The sequence below is a fragment of the Amblyraja radiata genome, chromosome 8, assembly GCF_010909765.2.
Source record: "Amblyraja radiata isolate CabotCenter1 chromosome 8, sAmbRad1.1.pri, whole genome shotgun sequence".
Lineage (NCBI taxonomy): Eukaryota > Metazoa > Chordata > Chondrichthyes > Rajiformes > Rajidae > Amblyraja > Amblyraja radiata.
Genome location: NC_045963.1, coordinates 16,115,894 through 16,132,415, shown reverse-complemented (window position 1 = coordinate 16,132,415; position 16,522 = coordinate 16,115,894). Strand labels below are relative to the sequence as shown.

The 16,522-nt window shown below is 36.4% G+C and overlaps 1 protein-coding gene across 35 annotated transcripts in view; it reads right to left on the bottom strand.

Annotated features, from left to right (window-relative positions):
* The window catches only part of nrxn1 (neurexin 1), a 1,413,544-nt gene that overhangs the window by 396,583 nt on the left and 1,000,439 nt on the right, over positions 1–16,522 (bottom strand). For 2 of the 35 annotated variants that reach the window (XM_033025270.1, XM_033025271.1), the window contains exon 1: positions 15,305–16,117. The exons of the other annotated variants lie outside the window; for them this stretch is intronic. In XM_033025270.1, coding sequence (XP_032881161.1) covers positions 15,305–15,554 — 250 coding nt within the window. In that variant the 5' untranslated portion in view covers positions 15,555–16,117. Of the gene's footprint in view, positions 1–15,304; positions 16,118–16,522 lie in introns of those variants that run through there. 35 annotated transcript variants of the gene reach the window in all.

The window sequence follows — 16,522 nt, the reverse complement described above, 5'->3', positions numbered from 1 at the left end:
ACCTGGAGAAAACACACGCAGGTCACGGGGAGTACGTACAAACTCCATACAGACAGCACCTGGGTCTTTGACGCTGTAAGGCAGCAACTCTACCGCTGCGCCACCGTGCTGCCCCCAACAGATATGACTGATACCAGAGAGACACCGCTGGTCACAGCATGAAATCTGAACAATAGCCCGATACTACTACTGTCTGACTCCTTCCACTGTCAACTTTGTATCCAATTGACTAGCTCATCTCGGACCTCAAGATGTAACCTTCCAGACTTGCAGACCATGCCTTGGACAAAGTTCATGTAGATAAAATCTATTTCCCAGCCCATCTCAATCCTCATCGTCACCTCTTCAAAAAACTAAAATTCATGACATGATTTCCCACAAAAAAAAAAAACATGCCGAGTATTCATAATCAATCCTTGCCTTTCCAAATGCAAGTTTAGAATTTATAATCCAGGTTTTTCTTTCAGGCATTAATGGTTATGAGTACGTTTACAGACCTCATAGGTAGCTATGTCGAACCAGGTTTCCTCACGTTCCCAGAATAATGGCCAAATCCATCTCATTATTGCAAGATCTACCTTGGCTCCACTCCCACACAAGCAATGAAACACCATAATGAGCTGGCACGAGTCTTCATTGTCTTCTTATACTAATTTACTTTCTCATCAGCAGCACATTTTAAAATAAGATACCAATACTGCTTTAAGATTATCAGATACTTCTATTTTTTTAGTTAATTACAGTTAAATACAAGGAAACATTTCAACAGGTACATGGATAGGATAGGTTTAGAACGATATGGCCCAAATGCAGGCTGGCGGGATGAGTGGGAATGGGCATGTTGTTTGGCGTGGGCAAAGATTTTCAGACCAAAATCTGTTGATAATCCAATTTTACTGGTATGCTAAAGGTGGCTATTATGATAATTTGTGTTTCTGACATGGCATGATCAAAATAGATCACAAATTATCTGGTAAAATAAATCAATTAAATGAATAGTGGAAATTGAAAACAAAGATTGCTGCTTTTGTCCATTTGAAAGAATCCTTCAGAAGACTTGACCTTTAATTATGTTTCTGAGAGATTACACATTGATAATTCTACCCATCCTGTGAGGTTTGGAACAAATTTCACACCACAGTCATAGTAGACAACTATGATTGTTATAAAAATGAATTATTTCAAGTTTTGCACGTTCTTAATAGTGATTTGGTTTCCAAATATTCTATTTACCTTCATGATTAACAAAACCCTAAAATTATAGAAAGAAAAGCACACTATTTTTGCATTGTTTTACTTAGGTCATTTATTAATTTAAATCAACACAACTGTAAAATTGTAATTTCATTTAATACCATAAAACATCAAATATATAGTATACATTATGCCAATGAGAAAGTTCTGAGGTGTACCATCTGTTGCTACATCACCAGCTTAAAATACTTTTTTTTGATAGTCATTGAGAGAATACTATATGTAAGCCTAAACCACAGAATAGAATATCAACAGAACATGGCTACAACAGACAAAGCTTTATGATTTCACATATTTTTCAGAACAAGAATTAATTTAAAAAAATGTAAAACCTATGGCATTTACAAACTTTAAATTCTATAAGTTGCATATATTAAAAAGTAGAAGTGAAAGAACAAGGCGGAAATGTCTCAGTGAATTTTGTTTGGGAAATGAGTTTTGATAATTAGCAAATTTCACAGTGAAGTGCACTGGTGATCAGCCATGGGTATGTTTGCACTGGTGATCAGCCATGGGTATGTTTGCACTGGTGATCAGCCATGGGTATGTTTGCACGGTTGTAACTAAGACATGTGCATTTGCACACAAAAAAGCTCAATAAAACTAATTAAAAGGACACAGGGGAGAGAAAGAAATTCATCTTAGGTCACATATGTTCCACACAATATACACTGATGTTGTCCTATTACATGTTTCAGACAAGCAATGGAGGACAAACATCAACCTAAAATTTAGGGGGAATAAGAACAAAGGGCATCAAAAATACCAAGCAATAATAATGGAGTGGATCAAGGGTTAGTGTCACATGGCAAGAGGAAATGTATTACACATGTTATGTATTTCATGAATTATGAAATTCCACCGCAGTCCTGATTTTGTTTTAGTTTAGAGATACAGTGCGGAAATAGGCCATTCAGCCCACCAAGTCCACACCGACCAGCGATCACCCTTACATCAGTTCTATCCTACACACTAGGGACAATTTTACAGAAGCCAATTTAACCTACAAACCGGCACGTCTTTGGAATGTGGGAGGAGACTGGAGCACCCGGAGAAAACTGATGTGGTCACGGGGAGAATGCACAATCTCCGTACAAATAGATCCCAGAGTAAGGATCGAACCGGTGTCTCTGGCACTCAGCAGCTTTACAACTGTGCCATTGCACTGCCCTAATTTATTTGTATTATGCACCATGTATTACTTTAACACATCGCTTAAATATTTAGTTTTTCTTGAACAGAACCTGTGTGCCCCATTTCAGTGATGTAACTAATTCATATCCAGTATACGTATCTACAGCAGAGAACGGGTTTGTATCTGTCGCACAATTTATTTTAAATATCCTTATTTTTAGCTTATGTACGTGCACAGCAAGAGCTGTCACTGTGCTATCTCCAGGAAACATATGATTAAAAGCTATTCCTCTAATGGATTCCACACAAACAGACAAAGTAGTAATTTTGTGTTTCAGCTTCTAGTCCCATAATTCAATTTCTTACTTTACAGGCATTAGATTTGTATTCTAAAACCTCTGCTTTAGTCCACAACTAAATACAGATATCTCCATCTACTCCTGAGCTCCATGTAACGAGCAAGTTATAAGCCAAAATAGATAAATCACAAGATTAATAAGGCAAAAATTCACGGCAGTGAAATTCTAATAATAAACCTATGGTGGTTCATACGTTGTAGTGGCATGAGCATTAATATTAATATCTTTACTCTTGGTGTGAACTAAGTTAATGGGGACAGGTTTTATTCTAGGCATTATTAGATTGCTATCATACAGCTCTATTAAATTGCATTTCCACTGGTTTCTGGTGACTGATCAAAAAATGCCCACTTTACATGACCACTCAATTTATAGATAGTATAAACTGCCAATGTTTCCCTCGGTATTCTGCCAAAGTTCTTTTTCCAATTAATATGGCTCGAAGATGGATTTCGAAGGATTATGCCTAAAATACCACTTTTTATTTTTTTGCCTGCCTTCCGAGGGTTTACCTTTCAGATTCCCAGCACGGTTATTACTTCAAAGTCCTGTTAATTGCATTACCATTTCTCAGGATTTTCACCTACTCTGAAGCAGGTAATAAATAAAAAGATGGGAATTCTATTAGTTTATTAGGGTTTAAAGCATCGACAAGAACAGACTGGGATGATCAATATGGAAAGGTACCAGATACAAGTTCGCACCTGTAGGTTTCCACACCAGTAAATTCTCAACTGCACCACTGAAAAGCAGCTGCATGTCATGGCCAGACCTATCCCCATGGGATGGGAGAATCATCAACCAGACTGCCAGTTTCAGATTGCTGCGATGCACTTCAGTTTGTAGCAGGGAAGGAATGAAATAATTTCCTTACTTCATCCTTTTATATTAATTGTTTAAGAATAATCCACTGATAATATTATCCTTTCATGAATGAGATTAAAACAAAGAACAGAGGAACCTTTGCATTACTAAGAATGCCATTATAGATGAATCATTGCTCCCACAGTCTTTACTGCCCATAGCATCAATTAGGAACTGAACTCCAAACCATGGTCTCGAGTCTGCACTTAATTACACATTTGCACTGCAAAGTTCCAAATAAAACATATGTCTTTCTATAGATTATGTCAAAAACAAATCACCTTTTCCTTCTGGTGAAATTGTAATCACAAATTGTACCTTTGGCCTCCAGGCACTGCTATTATTTGCTCTTTCCTCAGCTTCTTAATCTTCTTGATGGAAAGGCAGTGGAAAGGCAGAGGGCATGTGCTAATTTCGAATGAATTTTAGTAGTTTTGTGGTTAGTTAAGTATGTGCAAATTACAGTGGTAAACAGAATATGTATTAAAATAATCAAAAATAGCCTTTATAATAGTTTCAATCTGTGATTGCATAATAAAGTATAATGTCTGCTATTTCTTCAACTATTTCTATTAATGATTCAGCATGAATATTGGAGCTTAGAAATTATATTATTTCCTTTAAAATATGTTAAAACAGCATTGCTGGTCCCCCTTATGCAATTTGTGGAAGTCCCATGTACATTAGGGTCTATAGTTCTAGAACTGAGGAGTAAACCATGAGATATGGCAAAGATCAGCAGCAACCAGGAATGACCCGGATCCAAAACGTATAGGCACTGGCATATACATCCTGCCATATCTAATGTCTAATACAAAAATACTGGCATATACATCCTGCCATATCTAATGTTGCAGGAGGGCACACTGAGGGCAAAGTGTTCAGTGTTTGTAAATCCTGGTTGTTCTGTGAATGACTAAAAACTGCCATTTTTCAGACCAGTGAAGATTTTTTTTTAAATCACACTGGAGACAAATTTTGGACGGTAAACTAATGTTGACATCACTTAGGGAGTTTTGAACAGAAGAAAGCCTATGCAGCTGCTGCATGTTGAGCTTGGAACTGACTCTCCCAACAGGCACTAAGATAACTAGAAATAGCCACAATATGCTCTATATTACGCCAATTTTAACTCCACTTCAGTTTTTTCACAAGGAGGTTTGCAAAAGAATTTGCAGATATTGTTAGATTGGAAATATTCTACTGCCACAATGAATCAATGGGAGAATATTGTGCTTTATTTTTTAAATGTTTATTAGAGAGTAATGGCCATTAAAATTATGTATTGTATAGAATAAATAAATGTTCCACGATTTAAAAAATAATTTTTCTATAAATAAGACACTAAGACTTCCCTGTCCTTTTTGTTTGTTATTGGAGCTGTGGAGTTAGTGCTGCAACAAAAACATGTATTGAGCAGGTGCATGGTATTTTCCCATTGTAGTGAAGTGTCAGTTAATTGGTGAGCCATTCTCTGTAGTATCACAGTGAGAGTCAATCGCTGAACTTGTCAGGAATAGACTGAAGTATTTTGTGATAATATTTAGTGACTGGTTGGATCAGCAGAAAGGTTCGAGACAAAATAACAGCAGTCATAATTTATCTCGTCTCTAAAAGCTGGTTCCTCATCATATGCATATTCTTATAAATCACTGTCATCTTGTCTTTCTATTTAAGACCCACACAAAAAGAACCTCTTAACTGTGATTAAACATAAAAAGGGTGCCACCAAAGCAGAGTTTAAATAAGCCAAAATAATGCGACCGATAAACTGTGGCAGCAAATTCACTCTTTTTGAAAGCAGTAAACCTACATTTCCTTCCTCACTTTTTATTTTAGAGTTTTAGCATCTGCAGATTTTGTTTTTAATTTTGAAATACCTTCCCTTTGCATTCAGCGCTTTGTTGGACTGGAGAATTGGAAACACAAGTCTAATAGTAAAAGCAATGTTACAACTCACTCAAACAGGGCAGGGTGGAACTTTTTCCACCTCAATGGTTGTTTATATATTAGCAAATGCAGGAAATAGTCTCTCTGCTACATCCACAATCAACAAATTCAGAAAATATAGAGACCAATTGAATGAACTGTATACCAGTATTAAGAAGAATATACAAAGATGGTCCCCATCTCCAAATTTATTATTGATGACCTCCAACACTGGCACAACATTGTTGCACTGAACATACTCATTCATCATTCTTCTTTCCTTTGATCTCTATGACCGACTTAAATGGGCAGCAATGGGAATGAGAACAAACTGCACTTTGCTTACTTGGGCACAGCATCTCCATGTCTACTAGGTCACTGGACCATTATCTTGGGATTCTCACTTTAACATTATGGGGTAGCAACATTAACAACATTACAAAGTCTTCAATGCTTTAATCCAACTGCACATCACTACTTACAAGCCGACTCAGGATGGGGAAGGCATCAGCTTTGACAGTCTTACACTAATTCTTAAAAAGTGTGTTTTTCCCCCCAGAAATTATAAATGAATATAGTAGCAATGTTACAAAATTTTGAGATTTAAAAAATCAAGTCTGTAATTTATCCCATCAGATAAAGCATAAAAAGAAGTTTAATTTGACACCTAATTCACTTTCATATCTCAAGTATTTAAAAAGTTATGGCCATTTTCATACTCGGAAATTAGCATCTTGTTCCCTATTGATTTTCTATGGACATAACAAAAAAGCTGTGATCGTGGACAGTCAAAAGCCCATAACCTTCTTAAAAATTAAGAGAACTGAATGAAATTTTCAGTTATCGTAGATTGAACCATTCTGAAACAAATATAAAATAATCTTACTTGGATGACCTAAAATTAAAGCATATAATTAGTTAGTTACCCAAGTGTAGCTAATTTCAAACTTCAATTACTAGATCTAAACATCTATCCATTTCTTAATAAATGATTAACATTTTTAAATAGCCTAAGTGTCCAAATAATATTCATAAATAATTCACAATAAAACATGATTTTTAAATCTCATTGACATTAATTTATAGGCCAAATGGAAGGAATTTAGTGTTTAATTGCTGTAAATTAAAGTCCATTTAAATCAGCTTTCTAGTGGGATCCTGTGAACGCGCTGGTTTAGAACGTTCACATTGCGGTAGATTTGTGCCCTCAAATGCCCAGAAAAATACTGCGGGATATAATGGGCCCAAAATGAGCTACTCGCAATATTAAACTTTGTATAAAGGGATCTTAAGAAGCCCTTTTTAATGTAAAAATAAGCAGCATACCTTCAGTTATTTGCTCTATGAGACCCTGACAGCTGCCGTGGTCGCGGGTTTAGAGATTGATTTTTAAACTGCTATAACTATTATACGAGGCCTTTAAAACTAATAATAACTTTTGCGACGGGGTCTTCCAGCGATTTTTCGTTAATAATTAACTAGGCTGAACATCTTCGATTTGAACAGCCTAGAGAAAATCGCGTTTTAAACCCGCCCCCTCTAAACGGCGCCAAAATCGCGCACACCCGCAGTGACAGATTTTCAGCGACGCTTCAGGTAGGCTTTGCAACATACCTAAATATAGTTGCTGCAAATTGTAATATTTCACTCTTAGTTTGCCACCAAAATGTAGCTTATCTTGGTGCTGTTCCACGAGTCAAGAATCCAGTTTGATTTACATCCATTGTGAAAACTAAAGCAGATTGAACTACTGGTATCCACGCAGAAATAATTTCCTTTCCAAAGGCAAAAAAAAAACAATAACTCCCTGAGGCCTTCCCAGGAAGAGCATCAAAAGAAATACACTGACTAGGGAAAGCGAACTGCAAAGCACTTTATTCAAGTAACCTCAGAAGCAATAGTTGTGATCAACTTAAAGCCTGAATTATTTGTCAAAATACATCCTATCTCAGCTCAGTGGTTCCAAAATGTTTGTACCAATGTATTTTTCTTGATGGAAAGCATTTTAGATTATGTTTTTGTTTCCGCACAGTAAATGAAAGGTTTCAGCAGCTTGCTGTTCTGTTCCCACCTTGATCCATTACTACATAGCATGTGAAAATAATTGATCAAATAAGATAGGATTGGTTGAAACATGGACATATTTTTTTAGCATTAGAAGCCACTCATCAGCAGGTGAAAATCCAAGCACGGCTACATATTAACTGAACAGCAATTAAATTGGATAGCCTTCCAAAAGGAATGCTGGATTCGTAATAAACAATTCACCAGAGTTTGTATAGTATAATGCAGGCAGCGTGCCAATTTTGTACAGCCTCTTCATTATGATTATTTTTGCATGCAGCTGGCAGTGCCTGCACACATCAGAAGAGTGTCAAAATCATTACTAAATCACACTATTTAAAGGTTGGTACTTGAAGGGAATTTACACTGACGCTGGAGTGGATAACGGCAGCCATTATACAAAAGACTTTAACCTGGGAAAAGAGTGAAGCATACGGACATGGAGAGAGCAGACACCGGGGTTTTATAAGGTATTGAGGACATAAGTGATAGGAGTAGAATAAGGCCATTTGGCCCATCACGTCTACTCCGCCATTCAATCATGGGTGATCTATCTCTCCCTCCTAAACTCATTCTCCTGCCTTCTCCACATAACCTCTGACACCTGTACTAATCAAGAATCTATCTATCTCTGCCTTAAAAATATCCAGGCTTAGCCTCTACAGCCATATGTGCCAAAGAGCTCCACAGATTCACCGCCCTCTGATGAAATACATTTCTCCTCATCTTCTTCCTAAAAGAACATCCTTTAATTCTAAGACTATGGCCTCTAGTCTGAAACTCTCCCATTAGTTGAAACATCCTCTCTACATCCACTCTATCCAAGCCTTTCACTATTCTGTATATTCTATTTTGTATTTTGTATTTGGTTTCAGACAAATCACAGGAGGTTTTTGTGGTGGAGGAAGAGGATGCATCACCTGTAAACTTAGGAGCCAGAAGCCATTCAGACCAATGTGAAGTCTTTGGGAATAACAAGCTGTCAAGGTCAATGGCTGAAAGGGATACAGTCTTGGAAATTTGATTTCACACGTGTAACCAAGCCCAGTGAACACATCTTGAAATGCTATGTTCCATCAAGTGTACAACATTTCCGCCACTGCTCAACCTGCTATACCTCAGTCAGTCACCTATTGACGTTGTGTCAATCAAGACAAGCTCCCAATATTAATGTTTCGCTTACAAACACTGGAAGATTGTCAATTGAACAGCAATTTCATTTCAAATGCTTTGCATGTTATCTACTGATATACCTAGCTTTCTTTTAAGAGAAGAAATAACTGAAGGAAGTGACAAATCATTGGTGAGGGGCCCTACATATCCTAAGTACCCTTGAGGAAATGGTGATAGTGATTACAAAGACTCATTGCTGGATCCATGGTGTCTCGTGGGTGTAAAGCCTACAGGAGATAAGGATGCCCACATATATAATATTTTGTCTTATTCCACCACCCATTTAGACTGAGGTTGCTGATAACATTATTGGTTACTAATGTAACATTTGTTACACTCGTTTTAGATATCCAATATCAGCAATATGTCGATCAATGGACACGCATCACTCAGTGTTCCATTGTGACACCAGTTCAGTTCAGATGCATATTTTGGAGTAGGGGCTTGAAATAGAATTAGCACTCACGATCAGCTTGGTTAACAGGCAAGGGTAACTGGAGGGCAAGGTCACGTAATAATCCTGCTGTGGTGAACTCGGGCACCAAATTTGATTGATTATGATACAGGCAATAACAAAGAAAGATATGAAAAAATGCTGGTTGTTCTGGTAAAGCACCAGCAAAGAGTCCAGTATGAACCTGGCATAAAACCCAAGCAGAGTTTGGAACTCAACCATTCCAACTTGAAGCAGGAAGCAGTCTCCAAAACCATTATGAAGAACACCAAGATGTACACCTGATGGCTAAAATCGCAGCTCTTTATTACAGCACAAGCAGAAGCCTCACACCGTTTAAATATAATAGTAGAACTCTAAATTATGTCCTACTGTCACAGTTTGTTGGACACGTTTGGGCCGATGCCATCATAACTCTGGATACGAAAAAGCAAATGAAGTCCGAGGGAGTGACAATGGTCCTGCAACCCATTTTCCAACATATTTGTTCTCTAAAGACAAACTGCACATATCACCTCATTCAGGGAGTCCTTGAACCCTGGATTCTGTGCTCTCCACTTATGTTTCTAGCCATCCCTAATTTCAAAACTAAGCTCATTCCATTGACTCCATTTATACCTCATGCTGCCTTGGCAAGGCCAGCAGCATAATCAAGGGCGAGTCCTTTCCGCTGACTGGTTAGCACGCAACAAAAGCTATTTACTGTACCTCGGTACATGTGACAATAACCAAAGCTAAACTATACATCAGATCAGCCATGTTTGCAGGCAAACATTTTAAGCAGGAACAGATCTTTAATTCACCTTGAAAAACCAAGGCAGACTATCCACCACAGTTCACTGAAGTTTTCAACAAGGGTGGAATTGCACCAAAATGAAAGTATATTAATAGTCAGAAAAGATAAACCATCTTTGGAATGGATTGTCAATCCTATTTACATTGCCCTTAATGAATTAGCATTGCTAATTTTGCCTGATGTGGCTTTGCAATTGAACTATACCAAAAGAACAAAAGTGCACATTATATTTGGTACATCCTTCTCATACATCAACAATGACATTTTCTTATTCTTCAGACAAGAAATAATTGTCCATTTTCTGTGATTTATCAAACTAGCTATTGACATATGATTAGTTAATGTTTCTAATTGGCTTTCGCCCTCAAGATTTAAGTAATTATTTTGAGCCTCTCTACTATTCTGAAATAAAGTGTAAGAAAAGTTAAAAATTGAATGTCTCCAATATTTATTTATCATATTGCCACTTTTGCAGCATATGAGGTACAGGTACTAGGCAAATTCTAACAGATGCAATGTCACTCAATGTTAATTGGACTCCTATGATACCAATGTGATTTTATGTTTTTACCATGACCTCTGCAAAGCAGATTCCCTGCTCGATCAAACCAAATCTACAACTAATCCTTCAAATGTACGTACACATTTCCAAGAGGAATAAAAGTGCTTTGAGGCATTTTAGTACATTAGAGACAATGATTTTTTTGCAGCATGTTTTTTTAGTAGAGCTATTCAACTGGTGATTTTGGAATATCCTTTATTCAACTCTGCTCTTGATGATCATTTCTCATTGTTTGGAAAATTATCAATGACATTTACATGTCTTCCCTTCTCACAATTCTAATCCTCACATGATATATCTTGATCTCAATGATGCCCTTCAGTGGAACATTTCATATCTTGCTTCTCTCAGTTCTTAAAATAACAGTGTTTTTTGTAAGTCCAACCAATTGGGGGTTTTTTTTTTTAAAGACACCAAATTAGTTATTCTTCACTCACAGAATCTTTCAGACCTGGGATTGTTCTAATTCTAAAACACTTGCCACTGGTTAATCTGCTTTTGAAGTTTAATCGTGGTTACATTGGCAAATGCAGCAGCCATTCAGGAAGGTGGCATCTAAGCCAGCAGTATTAATGACCAGTTAATTTGTTTTGATGATAACTGTCAAGGGAAAGACAATGTTTCCAGTACACCAGGAGAAGTGCCCTGTTCTACTTCAAATAATTTCCACTTCAGTGGAAAAGCACAACACCTCATATTAAAGTAGGAATGACCACAGTGCAGTTTTCTCCAGCAACACCACAATTCATGCAGAATTCTCTCAAATTTATATTGCCCTCTGGGACAGAACAGTAAAACACACCCCATCAACTGAAATAATGCTCTCCCATTCAGTCAATATCCTCTCCGCTTATCAACCTCGCCCATCTCTCTATTTATCAATAATGGGTCTCTGAATTTTGCTTCTTGTTTTTCTAATGCATTCTCCTCTCTACATCGCTTCTATGTTGAAATCATAACTAAACTTACCAGATCCTAACTCCTAACAAACATCTATTTATTTTTCCTTCATACCTGTGAAATACCCTCCATGTTTAGACATTAGAAACACAAGCACAATTATCGCATTTGCCGCCCCTTCTCCCTTGCTATTGTCAATGTGGAGTATTTTGCTAATGGTCTTTGTTCTTTTGCTTTGGTTTTTTAATAACCATTGGAAAAAAACGAAAGCAGATTGAACAAGTAATCAAAAAAATCTCACATTTATTTCAAGTAAATCGAATAGTGATATTTTGTTTGGTCAATGTCCAATTCAGGACTGCTGATAAAAAAAAATATACCCAAATGTGCCACAGAATGTTGAGGAGGTAATTGTGTAATGCAAGCTAAAGTGAGCAAATAGTAATTAAGTTTCGGGTTTGAAAATTGTTACTGAATATATTAATCTTTTGTGCATTTTGAGAGGCAGCAACGTGGAACGAACGGTTAGGCATGTTCACTTATTCTTTTCCCCAGAACACTATTCTTATATTTGAAATCCACCACTCCCATCTTGAATTACCTCACACATCCAGTCTCTTACTGGGATCTGCTGTCAGGCTTAATTTATGATTGGCTGAGAACAGTGCTAATTTAAGTAGGACATCTGCAAGCACTTCTCTCCCTTGTGTTGTCGTTGCTGGAAAAGACACCCTCTAGTGGTATGGAAATGAATGAGAAAATCCTGACCACTGAAAAACGGTGAAATTGAATAACAGTCAGGGGCCAGGGCAATGATTTGAATTTAGGAACCTGTGGTTGCCCATCTATCGATTAGGAGTAGCATTATTGCAAAGAGTTCATTTCTTTTGTGCATTGATTTCAGAACATTTTGTAATGTTCCAGATTTATTCTACTTTCAGATACCGAATGAGTTAGAGAAACTGAAATACATATATTATTTTGAAAATCTAGGTAACTTTAGGAGATTACATCAGTCACATTTCTTTAAGAACTGGATTAGATTATAAAAGGCAAAATATGCTTTTTGCACAATTCTGGTGCCCCATTAAAGAAGACACAGTCAAATCAAATCACAAGAGCTCAAAAGGTAAGCAATGGCTCCATTAGAAAGATATTAAGAATGTTAATATAATAATATATTTACAGTTGTGCAGTACAATCTCCTTCTTCATAATGTTAATGGCAAAATGCAAAATTTGGTAATTTATAAGATTAATATCTCAACAGTCACGCTAAGACCTATAATTCAATATAACACCAGGCCAAAAAGATAGGAAATGCATAACCAGAATTATATGTTACAATTCTAATGAAATGATCAAGCATGTCATGAAGCAAATCACCAGTATAATGACCATATGTGATGCCATACACAAACCATCAACACACTGGCACAGCATTGCACACAATGCTTAAAATATATGAGGCTATTTGCCTCTATCTCATGACATCTGTAACAATATTAATCTTTGGCAGTGTGCTAACATACAATGGAGGACAATTAAAAGCTTTCCATTCATGTTAAAATCTCCATATATGCATCTCCTTATATTTAGTTATTTCTACGTCTCTCTTTTATTGCCTAACAGAAGAAAATAATCAAATTCACCATAATTCCAATAATTCTTCTTCTCTCAAGCTAACTTTCAAATCTACATAACAAAATGACACTTTAAATGACAAATTCAGTTTCTTCACTTAACTAGTTAAAGTACTGGAAAGAGTTAAAGGGGAAATTCCCCAGTCATGGGATATAACAAACATGGCAAACAGAGAAATTAAAAACAGTATTGCTCTACAAATATTTCCAGTTCAGATTATCATGATCAAATTGAACAATCAGCATGACCAGAGAAATGCAGAACTTATGCAATTTTATTTACAGAGCTGAGTCATTAGTTCAGTTGTGACATCTATAATCATATGCTAAACAAATAAATGTTTCTGGACTTTAAATCTGTACCAACCTTATCTTGAACATATTAAAAATGATAAATTGCCATTTTGGTAAAAATGCTGCTGGGCACATTAAGATACCTTGTTATCAATGTGTTATTTATTCCATCTTTAAAAATAATTGTCCCTAAAATCAATTACTAACAGAAAACATGATCTGTAAAAATGTATAAAACTAAAAATATTAATAGCCATTAATTACCTGTCATATACAATAGTTATTTTAATGGTTGAGGAGGGAGTACAGTCACAGGCATGTAAAAATACAGTGCCGTTATTTATTTAGTTTAACAAATGAGTCTTGTGTTCATTTCAGGGCATTGTAGGTTGTATTCAGATGCTTATCAAAAATCTACCAACATTATTCCGCTTGTGCTAACATTGGAGTAGATTTTCTACCGACAACATCAAAGGCTACATATCTTGCCGAAACATTGCAGGCAGAATGTTATAGACAATATAAAATAAATCACAAAAGGCAGCATGCAAGACAAAGAGCACTAAAATTGCCTGTATTTCACTGGTGATGCTTTTTATATAAATTATAATATGTTAATGCTTTAGGATGGTTAAACTATAACTTTTAAAAAATATATATATTTTTTTCGTTTTATTGAATATCACCTGCATTTCAATACACTGACAGTTAAAAATGTAAACATATATACGTATTAAATTGCACATCTTAAGCTATGTGAAATAATTTGGAAAATGAAATCCATGAGGGACAGTCCTTATTAAAAATATTAATTTCACATTTGTTAAGCTTTTTTGTCATTCAAGAAGTGTACTCAATAACAAAGATCAAATTAGATTCTAATGTCTAATCATCCAAACAGGGTCAACCTGTGCAAGTATGCAAAGGTTAAGCATAAGATCTGTTTTGTCACCTCAGCAGTGACATGGGATGATGTTTTAAATGAGGCATGGAATGAAGAGAAAATGAAGAAGGATGAACCTATATATTCCAATCAGCAGCTGCATGTTTCACTGGTGAAAGAAAGCCAATGTCTCAGCTGCCGTTAAACTCAGATCGTGGGAGCAGGTCGATTGCAGCACGGCTTAAAATTATGTGCATTCTCTCTTTCATTCAATTTTATTTTAAATTGCAGGAACTAAACAGCCATTAGGTTTCCATTTATTTTGAAAAATACTAGCTGCGGTGCATTGTGTAGTCAGTTATTTTAGTTGACAGTCTGAGAATAGGGAAAAAATAATGATGCTCCAACATTCACAAAGTGCACCAAGATGTATAATGACAGAGTGAGGAACACTTAGATCTTCTTAGTTTCTGGTTTTAACTAATATTGTTGTTTCAGGATGGCATTACCAACTTGAATAGGTAGAAACTGCGAGAAGTGAATTTCAGAACAATTCACTATTTCATCCTTAAAATAGATTTCTAAATAATGATTAAATGTGGGTAATTGAGATTTCCACTGCCATGATGTCAAACTCTGAGCTAAATTTATAAAACAAATTTATAAAACAGAAAACAAAGGATGATAGTGAAATGGTATAGAATATGAACAGCAATTTTAAGTTTTCTCTTTTTCTACATACATGAATCATTTTTTATAAAATGCAAATCAAAACACTTCAATATTAAGATGCTACTGATTGTGGAGTATCAGCTCAATTAAGACAATTACATATTTTGGATTTAGAATATTTTTACTTGCAGCTTCTTAACAATGAGATTATATCACTGGCAATCGCAAAACTTATCTTAAACTCACGAGGTTTCAAGTGCAGACTTTACATTAAAATAGCAGTTAAATGAAGAATTAGAAGATAAGTAAAAAGCAAAGACCCACCATGTCCTCTTTGCAGTGAGGCAGGCGACCTGTATATAGCAATAGGCACTGACTGGTGTTTGCTGCCATGAAAATGGTGATTATGGTGAGCTGCACCTAAGCTCGAAGAACTCCATGACACACCAAAAATACAGCTGAAAGTCAAAAGAACTATCCAAAATGCCAAATGAACACAGGCTGTAATAGTTTCAATGCTGGACTTCACTGTTGCTCTCGGGTTCATGATGCTCCCTGAGAAAAAGATTTGCATCCCCCATGTAACAAATGTCACAGCTGTACACAGCCCATCATTTCAAGTCTGCCTCACAGTTTTCTATCACTGCTGTCCTCTTCTGCTAGGAAATCCACAGCATATTTTAAATATCCAGTCTGTGCAGTGAGTCTGTTCAAGGCTAGAAAAACATAACTACCTGCATTTCCAGCAGTAGCTACCAGGTTCTTGTCTGTTAATACTCCAATAGATCCAAGACTGAGAAGGCTGAGGTTTTTTTCTCTTTCCCTACATAAGGCACATCATCATCCTCCACTGGGTATTCAACATCATTTAAAATTTACAGGATGGCACTTCACAATGCTGTAAGGGAAATTAAAATGCTTCCTCAATCCAGTTACAGGCTGGGGAAAAAAAATGTAACACACAGCACAGCACTGTGTGAGATCAAAGCACCCAACAAATAACCTGCGCTCCAATCCGAACACAGAAGTCAGGGTAGAGAGTATAATGGCACAGGATATTCCTCACTGAATTGTGTACACTTATGAAAGGACCTGGAACAGACCATGCTGGTGAGAAGGCTATGCAAATCTGCAGTCTCTAAACAGCAAATCGCTGAAGCTTGGATGCATTGCAGAGGAAGAGCCTATTTTAAAACAGGGAAACTGAAATACTCTGGGATATTTAATGGTGCCTTTACTTAAAAAGGAAACAAAGACGTGCAAATACTACAGTGAAACTGAAGGGTGTAAAACTTAAAATGTTCACTTGCACTATTTTCTTACACGTACAGCATAGTCAAATCATGAAATGAAAATGCTCATTCTCCCCCAGGAAGACAATTCAGAGATCCCAACATCATCAGTCCTTTATATTTTTTGAACGAAGGCAGCCACTGTTGTGATTGGTCAGGAACCTCCCCGCACGGTCCACCAGGTGCTCAATCCCCAGCTACTAAACATGCCTCGACACTAACTACTCCTCCATCATCTTTGGTGATCTTC